The 18638-nt window shown below is 39.7% G+C and overlaps 2 protein-coding genes across 4 annotated transcripts in view; both read right to left on the reverse strand.

Moving 5' to 3' along the window:
* Window positions 1-2281, reverse strand: part of dnah7 (dynein, axonemal, heavy chain 7) — a 75474-nt gene extending 73193 nt beyond the window's left edge. Inside the window, exons 1-5 of the mRNA XM_084362155.1 lie at window positions 2115-2281; window positions 1765-1861; window positions 1521-1680; window positions 986-1049; window positions 267-447 (exon numbers count right to left, since the gene is read on the reverse strand). Of these exons, the coding sequence (XP_084218281.1) occupies window positions 267-447; window positions 986-1049; window positions 1521-1680; window positions 1765-1861; window positions 2115-2177 (565 nt within the window). The 5' untranslated portion in view covers window positions 2178-2281. The remainder of the gene's footprint in view (window positions 1-266; window positions 448-985; window positions 1050-1520; window positions 1681-1764; window positions 1862-2114) is intronic.
* A 1903-nt stretch (window positions 2282-4184) lies between these two features.
* Window positions 4185-18482, reverse strand: esyt3 (extended synaptotagmin-like protein 3). 3 transcript variants are annotated; one of them, XM_084362416.1, is made up of 24 exons: window positions 18352-18482; window positions 16975-17400; window positions 14984-15025; window positions 14718-14852; window positions 14516-14592; window positions 14103-14172; window positions 13900-13989; window positions 13535-13590; window positions 13300-13420; window positions 12819-12995; window positions 12600-12682; window positions 12347-12395; window positions 12170-12259; window positions 11818-11880; window positions 11662-11721; window positions 9501-9572; window positions 8959-9045; window positions 7510-7659; window positions 6901-7280; window positions 6667-6765; window positions 6101-6232; window positions 5863-5968; window positions 5598-5647; window positions 4185-4852 (listed from the first exon to the last, which is right to left on the reverse strand). In XM_084362416.1, exons 1-24 carry the CDS (start codon window positions 18352-18354, stop codon window positions 4798-4800), a joined length of 2673 nt encoding a protein of 890 aa, XP_084218542.1. In that variant the 5' UTR covers window positions 18355-18482; the 3' UTR covers window positions 4185-4797. The 3 variants fall into 3 exon arrangements, with proteins under 3 accessions (XP_084218542.1, XP_084218543.1, XP_084218541.1); XM_084362417.1 differs by lacking the exon at window positions 18352-18482 and adding an exon at window positions 18309-18334; XM_084362415.1 differs by lacking the exon at window positions 18352-18482 and adding an exon at window positions 17533-18298.
* Between the last annotated feature and the right edge of the window lie 156 nt (window positions 18483-18638).

Consider the following 18638-nt stretch of genomic DNA (forward strand, 5'->3'; position numbering starts at 1 on the left):
ATGAAGCAAGAGATATTTAATTACCACATTCTTTATTCATAACAAATTATCCAGTTACCAAAGATTTTAAGGAAACACTGTTAATGCTAGAGGAAATTTTATATCAATATCAAAAATAACTTTGTAATTTATAAATTTATGGATGAGTGAATGATTTCAATTCCTCATTATGGTGTGTGGATTTTATAGGTCACATGCATGCATGTAGGTTACATGCTTGCCTCTATTAAAAGCCAATCACTACAAGTTAAAAAAAAAATACACACAGATTGCTGTCTTCACGCTGAACAAGTAGTCCTCCTTGATCTGATCGACCAGCAGCTCCAATGGTGCGTTCAGGCTCTTCAGGTGGCAGGGGACCATTCCCTGAATGTTATCCAGACAGGAATCCTCCAGAGGAGCCACATCCTGCAGGTCTAACCCTTTCTGGATGAAGTAGTTATATTTCTGATGAAACAGAATATGGCAAAACATTTTCAGTGGCTGTAAGAACTTTTAAAGCAAACAATGCCTAACATGAATTTCATTTTTTGGTGACAGAAAAATATCTACATCCAGGACCTTGACAGTGAGCTTCCATTTTAGCAGACCATATGATTCAGTGTGTAAATATTCCAGCGCTGATTTCATTTACCATGCTGTGTATGTCAGCTCAAGCCATATTTACCACTGCACACAAAAATGATAAAATAAAAATAAAAACACAACATAGCTTTATAGTGTGGTCTTAGCACAGGCTAGAATTACAAGTATCAAAAAGACTGCACTAAGCACAACGTAGGAAACATACCTAGTAACTGCAACCAGTAAGACCACACACACAACAACACAGCGATTTAAAGGCTACCATATCAAATGTCTTGAAAAGCCTATGTTAAAGAATGACGGCACAATGTCTTTATTACGGGAACGTGCACAACAAAAGAGGGCATGTCATATAATATGTGGTGTCAAGTGTGTATTCATTTTCACTGTTATTCTTTACTGTAAATTTGGGAATGCCACGTGGTGAAGGGTTGCCATCCTCCTCCCCCTCCTCCTCCTGGGGGCTAAATAGGGAGAAAAATGGGCAAAATGTGACACAACAAATACCACTTAAAGCCAAACTTTTGGGTAATGACCATCATCTCACTGTGCTTATGCTTCAAGCAGCTAGGATCTGTATATATCCTTCATTGAAACGTTAAAACTCGAAGATCATTAAGGGTGGCCCTCTTTTACAATGATGTTGAGTAAGAGTTTAAAATGATGTAAAAGATACAAAATACGAAAAGATACAAAACTGAAACAAGCATTTAAATACAGTTAATAAAAGATACAAAAACAATTCAATTAGAAACAGGTACAACATCAAATTTATATGGAAGGGGTTAAGTAGTTAGTAAGTTAGTCAGTTAGTTAGTCATGTCCTCCCTATGGTTCTGAACAATATAGAGGACACAACTGATGTAGAAATAAATTAAACATAAATTGAAAAATGAACACAGACAGCAATTAAGATGAAAAACTGTGAAACTCACCATATGAATCTAACCAGAGTTTCACGTAGATTCTTGTGCTCTTGGCCGAGTTGTGTGCGAATACTTCTGCTGTGCTTGGAGGCCTTTCTGCTCTGGAGCAGGTTCAGACCTCCATAACTGTTACCTGGTCTGCTGTCTGCCCCTTCAGTGAGCCCATCACCTTCAACACACACATGGCAGATCAAACAGAATTTCCAAGAATGTGATCATAACTCTTATGTTTGACTTAAGTCTTAAAACCCACTTTTCTCAGCTGCTTCAGGTCCTTGGGATCTCTGTATGAGTGGGGGATACGGCGAGAATGAAGGTTTTGTTTCCATCCAGGGCTGTCTTCCGTGGACCTGTACAATGGAGTCTGCCATTAGTTTGGGGCTGTTTTCACAATTAAGTGGAGAGGTGTTTGGACCAAAAAAAACACGCAACCTAACTAGTTGGAACTAACTTTCTAAAAGTTATTTTTATTGCCAAGTGTCAACACTTGTCTTCCAACTGAAAAAGTTAGCTTGGGTACACAACACAGTCGGTCAAAAGATTGTAGCGTGAAAACAATGACAGACATTTCCTGGCTTCTCTAACGATGTTTTCCAAACTTACCTGTGGATGTGGTAGTAACAATACTAAACTGTCAATTTTACTTTTCTTCTTGGGTGAACTCATGTCGGTAGTTGTGCAAAGTTATCATTAGCTAACGCCAGAGTTAAGTCCTTAACGAAACACTTGAGCCGTTGCTATGGCCGTTGCTAAGGAAGCCAACGGTGAACTCGCGTGAACTCCGGGACCAACGGGAGTTGCGGATATGTTGTATTCATGCTATAAATACAACGTTTTTGGTAATAAAAATAACACAATGGAAACAAGACCATGACCCAGTTTAATTCCAATCGACAGCAGTTAACCTGGTTCGTGTTGTTTGAGTACAGGTGTTGTATCGAGCTCTGTTTCCTCGTCGAGATGTGTTTCCCCTAGTCCCGCCCCCGTCCGAAATGGGCGAAGGAAGAGCGCGTTCATAAAAAGCCCCTCTGTTCAACATGAAAGGAGGCTGGCACATCTTTCAAATTCATACTGCTGACTTCTTTCCCCACAACAGATAAGTCCTGTGATTTTCAGGCTGATATCATTAAATTTGACCATTTACAACAGGGGGAACGCATCCTGACAGCTTGGAGTATTACTGTCAGATACTGTTCCCCCTCTGCTCAATATGAAAGGAGGCTCGCACATCTTTCAAATTCATACTGCTGACTTTTTCCCCCACAACAGATAAGTCCTGTGATTTTCAGGCTGATATCATTAAATTTGACCATTTACAACAGGGGGAACGCATCCTGACAGCTGTTCTGTTCAATATGAAAGGAGGCTCACACATCTTTCAAATTCATACTGCTGACTTCTTTCCCCACAACAGATAAGTCCTGTGATTTTCAGGCTGATATCATTAAATTTGACCATTTACAACAGGGGGAACGCATCCTGACAGCTGTATTACTGTCAGATAAATGTAAATGTATTAAGATCTCAACTTTCCTTATTTGGCGGACTTCCTGCATAAGTGTCACTCCTACATATTTAAATAGCATTTTTACCTCACAAAAAATGAAACAAATAAGCAGCAATCTAATTTTTAGAATTTTCTAAAATACACTTTTTACTTTTTTAGCAAAAAAGAAAAAAGGACAAATTAAATCTTATGGCAGGCCCACTCTGGCTAGCCCTGCTTCAGTTTTATATACCCTTATCCCACGCTAGACTCTTGATTGTTGGACCCTGTCTTCCTTCTTTGTCCTGAGGCTTAGACGTAGGCCTACAGAGAGGTAATTCATTGACTGAATTTACGGGTTATCACAGTAATGAGACAAACAATCAGATATAAAGTCACACTTATTGAAATCCATTTAAGTGAAAAATCCAAAATTTATTCGCTTGAACATGTTTATTTGCCACCAAAATGTTAGCTGGAAAAACACAAATAATTTCACAGCCATTAAAGTGTCATGAACGACAACACTGGATTATTTTCAGCAAAAATATCTATTTAATAATTTAAATGGACAACAGATACACAGCTCACCATGAGTCAAGATCAAATTCTTGGCTCACCTTCTTACATGTAACACTCAACACATATTTTAACGTATATGGCTACCATAAACAGCAATCTAGCTATGGTCCCACAAAAATGCACTGTGATGATGGTTGTATTTAACATAAGAGGCATTTAAACCTAATGAATAAACATGACTTTTCAGGCAAAACTCTATATAAATGCAGTTAACTAATTTATGAGCACTCTCTTTTAAAACCACGTTTAATAATGAAACTGGGATATATAAAAGAGTTTTCCTGAACACAGAGGCAAGCTTCTCATAAAAGCTGTGAGATTATTGAATTTGAAGTCACTTTTAAAGACCAGGTTTAAAATACGTACTCCCTCTGACCTCCCTCAATAACTATGGTCTTGGCATCCTTGAGGGAAGAACTATCCTATATCTCATGTGCCTCGCTAAGATGCAGCTTCACTCCAAATGAACCCACCAGAACTGCTCAGCTGCCCGCACAAAACTCTAGCTGTGTCTGGTGTCTCCAGCTGTGAACATGTGGCTGTTTTAAAGTGTATAACCCTTTCTCACCATGCTAAAACTCTCCTGGATTTCTGCAACAAAAACATGCATGGACTTTCCTTTATTTCCCCTTTATATATTACATTAAAAATATCAACACAACTATTTACATGAAAATACAAAAAGATATCTGGTTCAGATCAACTCAAGAACCAAACCTCTCACAAAAAATATCCAAAACAAACACATCAACTTGTCTCCCGACAGAGGAGAAATGCTATGAATGGTGGAAAAGAAACAAGTACATTAAAAGTAACATTATTCAGGATCATCATCGTTTGTGTTTGTCAAACCAAATAACCTAGAATAAACTAGATCATAAAATGAAACAGTGCTTATGCTAACATTATCTGGGATACTGAAGCATGTTTAAAAGCCTGAGTATTTTAGTCTGAACATTTTGTTAGATCATGAGGAACATCTGTAAGTGGGACAAGATGAACTTCAACATGTTATTCCAAGTAAGTGCCGATGATCACACACACTTTGACATACATCACTGAACATGTCCAGTATCTGAGGTGGGTTTCGGGCTGCTTTTGGAGAAACCCAACTCTGGTCCACAATAACAAGGAAGACAAAGTGATATGCGCTTCTCAAAGCACTCATCAGACCTTGCAGTGGCTGAGAAGCTGCTCTTTGAGCTCCAAACAAAGGTTTTAAAGTTCTGCCCGCGAAACGGCGTTCTTCAGGCCAGGCAGTGTGAGCTCAAACCTTAGGAGGAAAGAGAAATGAAATATTAGTATAATTAGTTAAACCATATTAGCCATTTGTCTCCCCACAAAAGTGTCTTTGCCTTCTTACTATTAACCAGAAAGGGTCAGTTAGTTTGTTGTAACATGTCCGCTGTGAAGGTAGCAGCTAGTTAGCTTAGCACAAAGACTGGAAACAGAGGGAAAAAGCTAGCATGGCTCTGTCCAACTGTAACTAAATCCTTTACTATAAGGATATAAGAGTGGTATCGATTATATCCTCTAACTCTCTGGATTAAGGTGACTAAGCTTATTTTTTTTTCAAAATGTCACACTATTTCTTTAAAGAAGTTGGTTAGGCAGGATTTTATATATTTATTATATAGATAATGTACACAGAAGCATTGGTACTCCAAATTGTAGGGGTTGCAATCTTTTGAAAACTGTAAAATGTGAGACAAAATGGCCTTCACGTGTTGTGCTGTGGAGATGACCTGGCCTACAAATTCTGCTCTCCAGACCCCAATAAATGTCACATCATCATGATTTTAATAGTTTTTTCAGTGTAAATGAAAATTGTGATGCATAAATGTTTCTTCCCACTTATCACGAATCATATCGCACCTGTTATATCTGTAAAAATAACCACAATATGACATACGTATGCCATATAATACATCAAACTCAACTTTGTGTTACACTCAGAAGGATTACTTGCAGCCACCATTTCACACAAATCATGGAAAGTAGAAAACTGAGCCTCATACCAATCCGTGATGCCTTTGGTTAGATCAAACTGTGAAAAATCGACCATCACCTGTTGACAGGAGCAGAACTTCAAAATCCAATTGCAAATTGCAGAAAGGTGACAACCATAGCGGCCAATACATTGATTTTTGCAATACATGTGTGAAATAAAAACAGTTCCAACACTGAACCATAATGAACTAAAGCTGGAAATGTATTCGTCTCACCCATGGCTTTGAAATCTTGTGCCAGGAATGAAAAGACACAGTCTATCAGAAGTCTTACCATGCCAATGTCCTTTCTCTGCCGTGTGTGGAACATCCTGTTATTTTTCACTGACACATCCAACTTCCTGGTTTGTACTTCTTCAAGTGGCACATCAAACTCAAACCTGTGATGAAAGAGTTCCAGACATCATCTCAACTTCTGTGCCTCTGAGTGTAACGACGTCATGTTGATAATCAGAAAAGCAAGTCATTAAAATGTCTATTTTGCTGATGTAAGACGGATCCTGTGAGCTTACTTTTCATTGAAGACTGGATTGAGTGATCTCTTCTTGACATGTGTCTTCTTGCGGTGTATCCAGGATTGGTCAGGGAGCAAATACAGGCGGACGTAAGAGTCTGTGCCATTCTCACTGCAGGGGAATAAATTCCTGTCGGCAACAGAGTACACGTGGTTCTTTTAACAACTTAGCCATATGAATTTGAAAAGAAATTCATTTGCAGGTTCGATGAAAGCAATATTCTACTTTGTTAGGTTGGATTCATCCACATGATTCATACTAGGGATGGAAGTTATTGGCTATTTAATGAAATCATGGTCGATAATAAAAAGCCATATTGCTTTCATTGACTAATCAAGTGCAGCATCTACACAGAAGGAGAAGAAGAGCAAGCGCAGAAGAAAGAAAAGACAATTAATAAGTTGATTAAAGAAGTTGATTTTCACATTGCAGACTTATATTGTCGTTCCATCACAATATAAAGCTACATACATGCACAGTATTTTAACAAAGGACCAGAACTTTGGTTATCAATTTTATCACACAGAAATTGAAATATGTGATGTTGGATTTTTCTGAAGTACCTGCAGGCGTCAACCATGACGATGAGTTTGTTCCTCAGGGTGGCGTAGCGTACAGTCAGGTGGATCTCCCCAAATGAGCCCTGATGTCTCCTGATGGCTCTACAGTGATAAGAACATTTGTAAATGTCACAACTCCTGCTCAAATCCATTCAGTTCATGGCAGCAGGTTAGAAGTCACCACACTGAAGGTGTAAAAAAGACATGAAGACGCACAGAACATAACTATAGACTCACTCTGGAAACGAGGCCCCCTCCGTGAGGTCGAAACGTGACGAAGCGATGGAGTTGTCCGACAGCAGGCTGTGGGAGTCGAAGCGGCGCATGTTCAACGTGGAAGGTGGAGGTGACCGCCAGGATTCAGACGGTAGGAGGGAGCCGCGACCGTGACTTGAAGGGTCGTCATGCAGGTCATTCTGGATATCGGCTGCCTGTGCTGCAGGTGAAAAGGGGACAGCGGGGCTGGTGTTGGAGGAAAGTTCTGGAGAGGACGATGAAGCGGCGGAGGGAGTGGATCCAGGACCGTTAACTCCTTGGTTGGTCTGTGGTCCTCGTTGTCTGACTTGGGAAGGAGGTCTGAGGACAATCTTGGGTGGAGGCTTTTCCAAAGTAAGAATCTATTGTGGGATTGAGGACATGGCTAATGTCAGTGACACAATGTCAAAATAATAGGGCTCACTTGGAAGTTTTCATTATCTCATTTTTGGCTGAATACATTTAGTTACTTTAACAGGAAGTAGACGGTAGCAAAATGTAAATTCACTTTAGATGAACAGAAAGCAGCTTACTGTCCTTTTTGTATCTGAGTCTGTATATTCGTACTGTGGGTGTGTTATTTGTACCTACCCTGAGCGTCGCTTTCAGCTTGATCTGGCTGTTTGCTCCGGAGCGCTCCAGCGGGAAGCGCTGGTCTATCGCCATGTTGGAGGCGTTGAGGAGGCGAGTCAGGGGCAAGTTGAGAATGCCGAGCACAGTCTTCTTCTCTGGCTCTTTGACCTGGAACACAAGAACACAAAACAAAACTGTTCAAGCAGTGAATGGAAATCCTGAAGATATAAAACTGACTGAAAGAGGTCTAAAGTTATCCAACAATTACAATTCCATTGTGTAGATCAAGGTAACGGTCTTTTGTCAGTGCAATACCTGGTGACACACAGCTTCATAGGGATGCACAAGACGGACGATTTCTAAATATGGTGATGTTCATTTAAATTTGAAGCCTTTATGATCATAACAGTAGACAGTCATGGGGGTTTGTCCAGCAACATATAGGCTACATACATGCGTCCTGGACCACACTGAACGACCGCCTACTTAACTGACATCCTCAGCGAAACAACAAGAAGAAGAATAGATTGTACGCGGTCTGATTTTCATGTGATTCACTGTAATTTAAATTACATGTGTGGGTTCTATTAACCGGCCAATATTAGCAGCAGATGTTTGTGAACACACTGTCTGATCCAACTATTTAACTAATAATCACAACATCCCAAGACTCCCTTAGAAATCACGTGTAATTAAGAGTTATTGGCTGAGGAGACACTTAACAAGGTTTGCAAAACTTGGCTATGACAAATTCAACATTTTTCATGCATTCTTGTTAATTTGGCATTTAATGCAATACATCAAATTGTTTCTTTCCCTGTAAAAAGTGTCAGTTTGTCACATCAGTGCTGTACCAGCCTGCCTGCTTCTGTGTCTTAAGTCTGTCTTACCTGCACCTACATTTAGCAGCTGGTTGAACACACTGTTTTTGAACTGATTTCATCGTTCATCATTAAATGGACTATAAACATGTCAAATTTTACAAATACAGTAAACAGTTACCAATATAGACAACTTTGTTTAAAAAAAAAAAAAAAAAAAAAATGCTTGATTTTGTAAGTTGTAGAGCAACTTTAGAAACTTTGTGATCTATCGCCAACAAGTTCTGAACTAGTTCGGCCTTCGGCAAACGTTATACATGATGGTATTTATTGTGTGAAAAACGTCACACGATCAGGTGGTCACTTGAGATGTATCTTAAGACGCTGAGGGGCGAAAAGCTGTCCACGTGTAATCGGATCACTCCCGATACAAGTTGATACCAAATGTGAACAGCTTCATAGATATTGTGGCAGTTGATCATTTCCAAAAGAGATCAACTTGAGTTTTTTACATTGTTGACATTTTCATTAGTTATGATTGAAAACATGCAAAAAAAAATGTTATTTTAATAGAGTAAAACATTGACAGCTGAGTCACTTCCCCTGAGGGAGAAATGTATGGCGTGTACAATATCTCATGACAAACCTGAACACCGAGTTGCTGTGTTTTGATATCATGCACAAAGAAGGTAAAGCCCTCCTCCCACACCGGGTCTTTGGATGCAAACGCAATCTGCGGAGAGAGAAGACAAGTCATTGCAAAAGGCTACACACAGCCATGTCAATTTTAAATTAAACTTTTCTCTTTTGTCTTTATTTTGGGTTACTCTATACCCAGTCTGCTCTGATTGGTCAGCTCACACACACCTGAGCATGAACCGCTAACAACAACAGAAAAGGTGTGCTAAACCACTTCTTTCATGCCAAACTAGCCACTAGGTATAAATAATGCAAATGTGTGACATGGTGACAAAGCGTGACGTCATGAAGTCACTGAATTAAATTAGGGACTACTGACGAGACGTTTCAGGAGCAGTGTTTTCTGTCGGAGAGAGGAGCTTCTGTTGGTGCAGACCTTGACCTTCTCAACTTTAAGGCCTTTTACATGCACAAGAACATATACAAAACACTGAAAGAAAGGAGAAAGCATAATAGGTCTCCTTTAACGTGACAAAGTGAGAGCTGTACCTTGCTTTTCTGAACGTCTTTATCAAGGGATAATTCCACACGAGAGTCGGGGCAGGCAGTTCTCTTTGTGAGCTGAAAACAAAGCAAATCAGTTCGGCAGTGAAAGATCGCATGCTTTCATGCACTGTGTGTCAACAACACTGACACAGAAAAACATCAGCAACAATGAGGAATGTTAGTTATCATTATCAACAATAGCTTTGGACCTACTTAACACTTGCAACTGCTTTCTTTTTGTTTCCCATATTTTACAGTTGTGTCATTATTGTTAGACCCTCTTTTTAACAACAACAGAAGAAAAAAAGCAGTTGATTCTTCACCAAACTAAGCACAATAAATAAACACTATACATATGTTCCCACTTGGATCGTTTGTTTTCCCCCAGAACCTTTAAGGTGCACTGTGTAGTTTTGGAGAAGAAATTTTAATCAGAAGAGAAAGATCTTCACTGACTGATTTTTTTTTTTATACCTAAACAAACTGAATAATCAAACTCTATTTGTTGTGCCACCTTTCTAGCTTCAAACAGTGTTCTGGGACCTTATTCTCCTCTGAGAACAGCTTGTTTATTCACTTATGGAAACAATATATTTTTCTAAATTTGTATCTTTACCTCATTAATATTGTTGAGTTGAAATTTTAAAACTACATAGTGCTCCTTTAAGACAATGTTATTTAGTAGTTTCTATTGACTATGTTTTAAAGTTTCTGATATTAAATGTACTTAAGTATCAAGTACAAGTAAAGGTACATTATATATATGTTTACAAATACAGAACACTGTATGTATTTGGGTCGACGAATATTGCATCTGATATTTGGACATTTTCTTCTTATCAGAATCAGTGTTGTTACTGACACCCTGCCAACTACTGTTTTTAGAGTGGCGAAGAACAAGAAGATCCCATTGTGTAACGTTAAGCAGAGCTAATGGAGCTAACTGGGAAGTAGCAGGTTCCCGTTTCTAAATAACGCTGTAGAGACGGAGCTGACAACATGTCAGCTATTTAAACTCCAGCTCTTCCAGTCTGCACGCGGACCCGTTGACAGGCATTAGGAAAAACTAAATAGAAATAGTTAATCTTCTCCTCCTTTGCTCATGTAGGTCATAAAGAGGCATCAGTATTATATAGAGGCTGTTTCATAAACAGTTAAAGACTCCCTGTAGTCGCTTTAAGTACAGCGCTTGAGTAAATGTACTTAAGTACATCCCATCCTTGCGTCTCTTCCACTTTACTTCACTTTTTTAACTGTATTTTCACACAACCACCAGCAGGGGGCATTCAGAGGCAATAGCTGTCACAAATAGTTCAAGTTAGGACACTGTGTGTTGACATAGATTTGTTCACTGGGTCAAATAGTGTCCTTAAATAATTTGTAGGGTTTGGACACAACTGTCTTAATCACCAGATGGATGGGTTTATAACATGTGTACACGTTTGAGTGGAGTGGGTCAGAAACTGTTACGTGATCTGTGACCTTCGTGGCATTATTGCTCTCTTTAATCTTAAAATCCTAAGAAATATCTGTTTATGTTAAATTTACAAAGAGGAAAAATGGGTTTAGGTGTAACAAGTGTTGAAATTTCCCAACAAAATCCACACCACAACAAATATTCAACACCGTTCTGCGTGTTTCTTCATGCTGGGATCCTGAACAAACATCAGGTTGAGGTAGAAATCTAGCAACATGAACACCAGCTGGTAATAACACACCCACATGAAATGACAAACATGCAGCGGACAAACTGGAAAAACCAGCTACAGCACAGAGACAAGCGTACCTAGAGCACTACCAGAAAACATCTGATCTGACCGAGGCTTTTGTTTGACAGGGACAAACAAAAGAGCTGTCAACTGTGAGGTAGTAAAGTGAAGAAGACGCTGTGTTACTGCCTGATTTTACCTTTAAAGAACTCTTTTAGTCACATATTTTCTTTAGTTGGTTACACCCATTTAAATGTGGAACTACTATCGCTCTCAAAATGGCTTTTTATAAAAGACACAGAAGAGAAATCCAGATTTTCATGTTAGGTGTCCATGAGCTATGAGGCCTCATGCATTCCCCTGCAGTCTATTAAAAAAGCTCTGATATTAAAGAAGAAACAGTTCTGTTGAAACACGGGTTACAATACTGTAAGTTTAAAAGACTCTCGTCCTACCCGAGCTTCCCTTGGGTGCTTCCCATGTTTCTGATGCTCGGTGATCTCACTGCGGTCTTTCTGGAGACAACACAAGAACACACATCAACGCATGTCCATCCATGTGGCATCATCTGCTCTTGAGAACTACAACAGGCCCTATCAGAAGCCACTTACTGGTATGTTTGACGCATTGTCCAGGTACACTGCAAGCATAGCACAAGCAAAGCCGTCTTCAGACTGGAACAGAAAGATGGAGAAGAAAACACGATTTACACAACTGTTGGCGCAATAACTCAAGATACACACAGGACCAACCTATGGTTAAAGGTCCAGTGTGCAGGATTTAGCAACATCTAACGGTGAGGTTATCATACAATAATTTAAACATAGGTATAAATATTCAATTTCTGCCCTTAAATCCTACACACTGGACCTTTAAGATGGCCAGGAGACTTGAATGAGTACCTGATGATATTAAATGTAAAACATAATCAAGATTAAAAAAGTAAAGCAACAATGAGGTCACCTCCGTCAGCAGTTTGGGGTCAGACTGGAGTGAAAACCACTGGAGCTTGAGGTGAACTTCTCCATTCGGGACATCTTCCAGAGGAAACCACTACAGCAGTGCAGAAGTTCATTAATCAACATAATAAAAACACATCTACAGAGATTGTGGAAAGGTTAAGGTTTAATAAAAACTCACCTGATCCAGTTCTTTCTCCCGCTTCACTTCTCCTAAATCAAGGTAATACCTGAAGTGAAAATCAAAACAGCGCTAACATTTAAAACTAATATATTTTGAGCACTCATACCATCTATACTCAAATGTTTTTACTTATCCCACCTCACCACTCAGCTATCTCCTCTAAAAAGATGCCTCTATTTAGACAAAAATCGTAGTAATGAGAGTCTGCCATTAAAATGACCCAACTTGTTTGTGCCGTTAATATCCTTACCTCCCAATGAAGTCATCTTTATCTGTGTCCTCATCGTACAGGTCCAGCTCCAGCTCTTGTCCGGGGGCCTCATGGACGACAAACTGCACACAGATAAAAAAAATGATCCCGAGGTTTTAAAGCTAACTTAAAGAGAAATCAAATTTTTTAAACCAAAGCGTAAATATTTGCTTAAAACATTACTAATATGACAACTACAGTGTGTTACTGTTACTCTACCTCATACACTTCATTCCACACGGGATGCAAATTCTCTTTGATGGTCTTGCTTTTGAAATGACGGTCGCCGACTCTGAGTGTTGCGTAGGGGTCTGATTTGCCTTTCACTAAACCCATCATGTACGTGTCCTTAGCCACCAGGTCTCTGGCCTCCAGCAAGTGGACCCTCACCACACCCTGCGGAGAAGACAAGGAAAGGAAGACTCAAATTAAAGATGGCTGAAGCCACACGCTCCCACACACAATACATGGATCTAACAAGTATATCAGATGAAGCAGATTACAAACTCGTTCACCTTTTACTAAACAGTGGAGCCCTGTCATGGCTTTATTAATACACTGAGGTTTATTACCAATCAGTGTCAAAAAATACATTTCAAAAAGATTCAAACTCACAATATTTTCTCACATGAAAGGAAAAAGACAGGGCAGGTGATGAAATGAATATTAATGCGTTAAATGGAAAGCTTATCTCACATACACGAGGTAGCGGGAACCTCATCTGGTCCACTTTGACCTGGTCTACGAGGGGCACACACATGCGGTTGGGCAGCACCATGAGTGAGGCGATGACGTCAATGATGGTTCCCTCAGACAATGAACTGGAAGGGGACGGATGAGATGAGAGAGCTTTACAACAGCGAAATGTTGAGGTGACCATTAACACTCTAGAAAGTACTGGCACCAGAGTGAGAAGGTTTTCTGTGGAAACTAACCTGAAGGCCGGGGAGTCCAAAAGGTTCGTCATGCCAGTCCAGTTGATTTCAAGAGTCTAGGTGGAAAAAAGTAGTGGTAAAAAACTTGGCTAATTCCACAGTTCAATTAATGACAGGAAGGCAGTGTGAAAACTGAGAAAAAAAGCCATATTGATCTTTTTTTAAATTTTGTTTTATCTTAAATAATAGCCGAAATTTTAAAAATAACAATTTTACTTAGTTTTCACAGAAATTAATAAAAATGCTGAGATAAAGGCCTCCTGTATTTCTTTTTTAGGCGTCGCAACCCCTCTGTGAAGCTTTGATGGCCCCTCAGGTTGGGAACCAGTGCAGAAAGGCAATGAAAATGTCATCGGGGCACTCACGGGCCGTCGAATGAAGAAGAAGGTGACTCCTCCCACCAGTGGCGCGTCACCAATAAGCGGCTCCAAAATGACCCTCATCATTCCCTTGAGCTGGAAGATTCAGGACAGTTTTAACCCGACTAGTGAAAACATATAATGATGAAGATGATGACGATGATGAAGATAAGGGTAATGCAGAGAATAGTAAAAAATGAGGTGCCTACTTTAAGTCCTTTGACTCCAGCTGTGATCGGCTCTTTCACCGAAGCGTCGATGTCCACATCACCATCATAACTGCAAAGTGAGTAAAGAAGTAAAGACTGTACACTCACTAGACTCTTGTTTTGGGATTATTTTAATTTTGAATAATCTGCCCATTATTTTCACAATTAATTGATTAATCTTTAAGCCTATAACATGTCAAATTTCTTTTAAAATTCTCTGTACAATTTTCAGAGCCTGAAGTCAAGAAGCTGGAACCAGCAAATGTCTGACATTTTTACTTGAAAATGACTGAAACGATTAAGCGATTATCAAAAGAGTTACCAATTAAGTTTAGATTTTAGAGTGAACCGAGCGACCAAAACCCATCTGACAAGATAGAAACAGTTTCAAGTGAGAAATGAGTCTAACCAACCATATATTCAAGTCGAGAATCACCTCCCTCTGATCCACTTCATGTGTGTACGCTCTCATCCCAGTGATCCTGAGAGGCTGGAAATCAGGGAAACATTTCAAATGAACCTCCTCAACCATCTTAAATAAGACACTACTACACTCTCAGTTTATCAGACGCAGGTGCTTAAGGAGTAACGGAAGGTGAATGAATACAAACTCACAATGTGTCCGAAGTGGACCTTGGTAAACTTGAACGTTTTGAGAGCGGGGTTGGAGAGCCTGACTGCCGGCTGGATGATTTCTTTAAGGAGCTTCTCCATGTACATCCCAAAGAAAGGCCAGGCCTGCTCCAACACCTGAACATATAAAACATGTGAGCACCAGCAAAAAACACCAATTTGATTTAACAAATTTAGGATGACGATGCTTAAACTCATCGGATAGAACCAGAAAGAAGTAAGTAGATAAGGTTATTTTGGTACTGTACCTTGTTTACCCAATCAACTTTCTCCACATCAGGAAAGTGGACCTGAGAAGGAAAAAAAACAGGACAGTGGAGTTAGAGGTGGGTCTGTCAGTACATGTCCAACTCACACAACAATAAAGCATGCACGGTGGTGGTGATGGGAGACAAAATCATGTCAGTAATTAATTATCCATCATGCAAATTTTAAAATGGCTTATGTACCACATTGAAGGAACAGTTCACCCAAAAATTTCAATTCAGTTATTATCTCGCCACCCGCATGACGATGGAAAGTGAATTCTCGTGGTCCAGAACACATTTCTGGAGATTTACAGTGAAACATTCTCCTGAACAACTTAAGTAGATGGGGACAGACACTTGGATTACACTGGAGCTGTTTTAGGTTTGTTTTCCCATCTACTTCAGTTGTGTTGGAGAATGCTCTGACGCTGTTTTGCTGTGAAGCTCCAGAATTTTTTTGTGGACTGCAAAACTTAACCCCGACTTTCCATCGGCACGGTGGTGAGCAGACAATGACTAATGATTGAATTTTTATTTTCGGTTGGTCTGTTCCTTTAAAAGAAATAAGTCACAAACATTGGAGGATCCAGCTTTGAAAATTTCAGCTATTTTTTTCCATTTCAAAGATTTTGACAGCATTCCTTCATTGAAAAAATTAGCTATGGAAGAAGCACAGTGATATTTGCTATGGAGGGCTTACCAAAGTTTGGTTGCAGCATCAAAACTGTGGACTGTAACAGAGGGTTTAAATCATGTTCTCATTGTTTAATGTTCCCAAATAAACTACAGTACAATCAGTGAGATCTGCTGATTTTTAAGAGGGAGAACTTACCCAAAACTGAGATTAATCAAGACCTATGTATGAGATGCATTGATATAGGCTGACTGCTTTAATTGGGCAGAAATCATAAATCTGCATATTTTAAAATACAATTCTGCTTTACATTTTAAACCAGTCTTATGTCATCATCATCATCATTTCAGAGTTGTAACCTGCTGCCTTAACAAGCGATTAATCATTAATAATATGTGAAATATGTTGAACACATCTCCTTTAGAAAGCTGTTTTAACCACTGACACGATCTATGTTTGATGTAAAATCAGAGTCGGCTTCATTAGCAGCTAAAAGAACAGATATAGCAAACATGAAGTTACTTGAGTGATGAATCAAATAACACAAAATAATGACTGCAATTTAATCACAGAGCTTCTATCAGTCACTGTCCAAGAACTGGCAACTATATCCACCCAATACTGAAGCGACTTAATGGCTAAAATGTAATAATATCAGTTTGTGTAAAATGTCTTTTTGTATATTTTTAAATTACATTTTACTTCCAATTAAATAAGTTTTCTCACACCAGTATTTTGTGTTTTATTTGGACATATTTGAAAAGCAAATATCAGTAATCTGTTATTATAAGATACTTTTTGATGCGTCCGTGCCCATCTCTTATCGTCGATGAAGACATTTGTAATCGGTTAAAGTCTTAACAGCGATTAATCGATTAATGACCATTAAAATGACATCTGATCTCACATTGACTGTGCATATATCACATTCCTTTGACATTGGCATAACCCCTGGGATTGTCTCTCCCTTCTCAGTTCCCATGAGTCACACTATGAGAGGGTGTGGTGTAACCAAATGTGTCCCGCTAAAGTAACAGCCCGTTTGGCTGGCTCCATGACCCATCCCTGAGGTCCAGCCCCAGTCTGGCATGTCATGCAAATACAGTGTGTTGTAGTCAAGGCAACAGAGAAGGTGACATGTCCCACAGCACTGGTTGTTTCAAGGTGTTTTGAACAACTTAGCTGTAAACTTTTAAAGGCCTTGTTTAACCAGTAATATATCAGCTCCTCAGAAAACAGAGTAAAGACAGATGGACCCTGGACCTTTCCTCAATGACTGGAATGTTGTTGAATGGCTGGTTTCTGGAGGGAAACCAGTACAGATGCTCATAATTAAACAGTATAACACAATACATACCCATGATGCCATCTGTAAGGCACTTTGCAGCTCCCTGTGGACCACTTGTGTTTCATTGTCCACAAAGTCGATGGCGGTTCCGATCCGGGCGTCCTTCCACTGGCGATTCTTCTTCCACCAGGAGACCATCATCATGCACAGCAGCACCCAGCTGATACTGAGCCCCAGGTATCCTGTCAGATACACGGGGTAGAGGACGAACATGGCTCGGCCGAAGTAAACCAGAAACTCCATCAGGAGACGATTGACAGCGGAGGAGCTCAGCTTCTCCGTGCTGCCGTGGCTTTCCCCGAGCCCCGCTCCCTCGGCCGCCCCGCTCGGATACATCTGTCCGTCGGATGCCATCGGGTCGGACTCCCGCTGGAACCTGGTTCCTGACGTCCAGAAGAGTCGATCACACCGACTGCCTGAACAGATTCCTGCGGTCTACGACAACAAAACAAAAACAAGGGAGGCCGATCGACTCCACACACCATAGGTGCAGCAGTGAAATGAGCCGTGGCAGTCCCAAAACTTCCGTGTTCGGAAACTTCCAAAAGACAGGTAGGTTAGGCTCACCTGCGCCCATGGGTGGGGAAAGAGCTGCGCAACAAAAACATAAAAAAAAAAAAAAGGAAAACGAAAAAGGAAATCCACCCTAAAAATGAATGCGAAAGTAACTTTAATGTGTTTTAGTGTTTTTTCATGTGTTTTTGTCATTAAAATATAAAGTTTTCACTCTGTTTACAGTTTGACTAATAGCTGGAACAATCATTACACTCCCTTCACGTTTTATTAAGGAGGACCACAAGTGTCACGGAAATAGTAACAAAGCATTTAACTATTTAATTTTAAATGATGTAATTATGACCGTCAAATGTTGTTTTTGTAAATCCCTTTTAAATTTGAATTATTTATTGATGTATTAATATTTCGTTTGTACATTCTATTTATAATCCCTCTTTTAATTGGCCATTAAACTATCAAATAATGAATAGCTTTGTAATTAAGTCCATTTATTTATAGATTAATCAATTAACTTGTAAACTCATTTATTAATGTCCATTTTTATTGTACAATTAGTTAAATGCTTTATTACTATTTCCGTGACACTTGTAGTCCTCCATACATGGGGGGATGAATTAGTCCGCTCAGCTCAAAGAACCGTTTGCCTCCGCTGTTAGCCAGAAAGCTAACGTTATGCTCGGGGGATTCAAAGTCAATGACATTGCGTATGGCTCACAAACACAATCTAAATGTAATGTAATGTAAATGTTATTTAGCTAGCCAGTTGTGTCATTATCCCCAAATTAATATCAGGATTTTCACGAACAAACGACAATCTATAACGGTACCTTCGGTCGATGGTGTGTACCAACAGCGCAGGGGCGGATTTACCATTAGGCAAAACTAGGCGGTTGCCTAGGGCCCCACGTTCCCGAGGGTCCCATAAAAATCCTCATACAGTTATGGTTAATACAGTTATTACTTATTTGCGCACATTAATTATGTTTTTGATTAAAATCCTCTCGCTAAAATGCCAGCAGAATGCTAATCATATTATGTGTGTGTCGGAGCCCCCCCTTCAGTCTCCACTACATTGGATCAGTCCATCTTACTGCGCATGTGCAGAACGGATCCAGGAAGACAGCAGCAAAACGAAAACAAACGGCGCGAAGTGGCGA

This window comes from Pagrus pagrus (genome assembly GCF_965226575.1).
Source record: "Pagrus pagrus genome assembly, chromosome: 9".
Classification (NCBI taxonomy): Eukaryota; Metazoa; Chordata; class Actinopteri; order Spariformes; family Sparidae; genus Pagrus; species Pagrus pagrus.

What these genes read in the sequence shown, in the direction of transcription:
- esyt3 (XM_084362415.1), bottom strand. Translation starts at nt 17,673, where the DNA reads ATGACAAAAACACATGAAAAAACACTAAAACACATTAAAGTTACTTTC. An exon ending in ATTCTCGACTTGAATATATG is followed by an intron (nt 14,173 to 14,515) that starts GTTGGTTAGACT and finishes CTCACTTTGCAG; the next exon opens with TTATGATGGTGATGTGGACA. An exon ending in TGTGGAATGAAGTGTATGAG is followed by an intron (nt 12,683 to 12,818) that starts GTAGAGTAACAG and finishes ATCTGTGTGCAG; the next exon opens with TTTGTCGTCCATGAGGCCCC.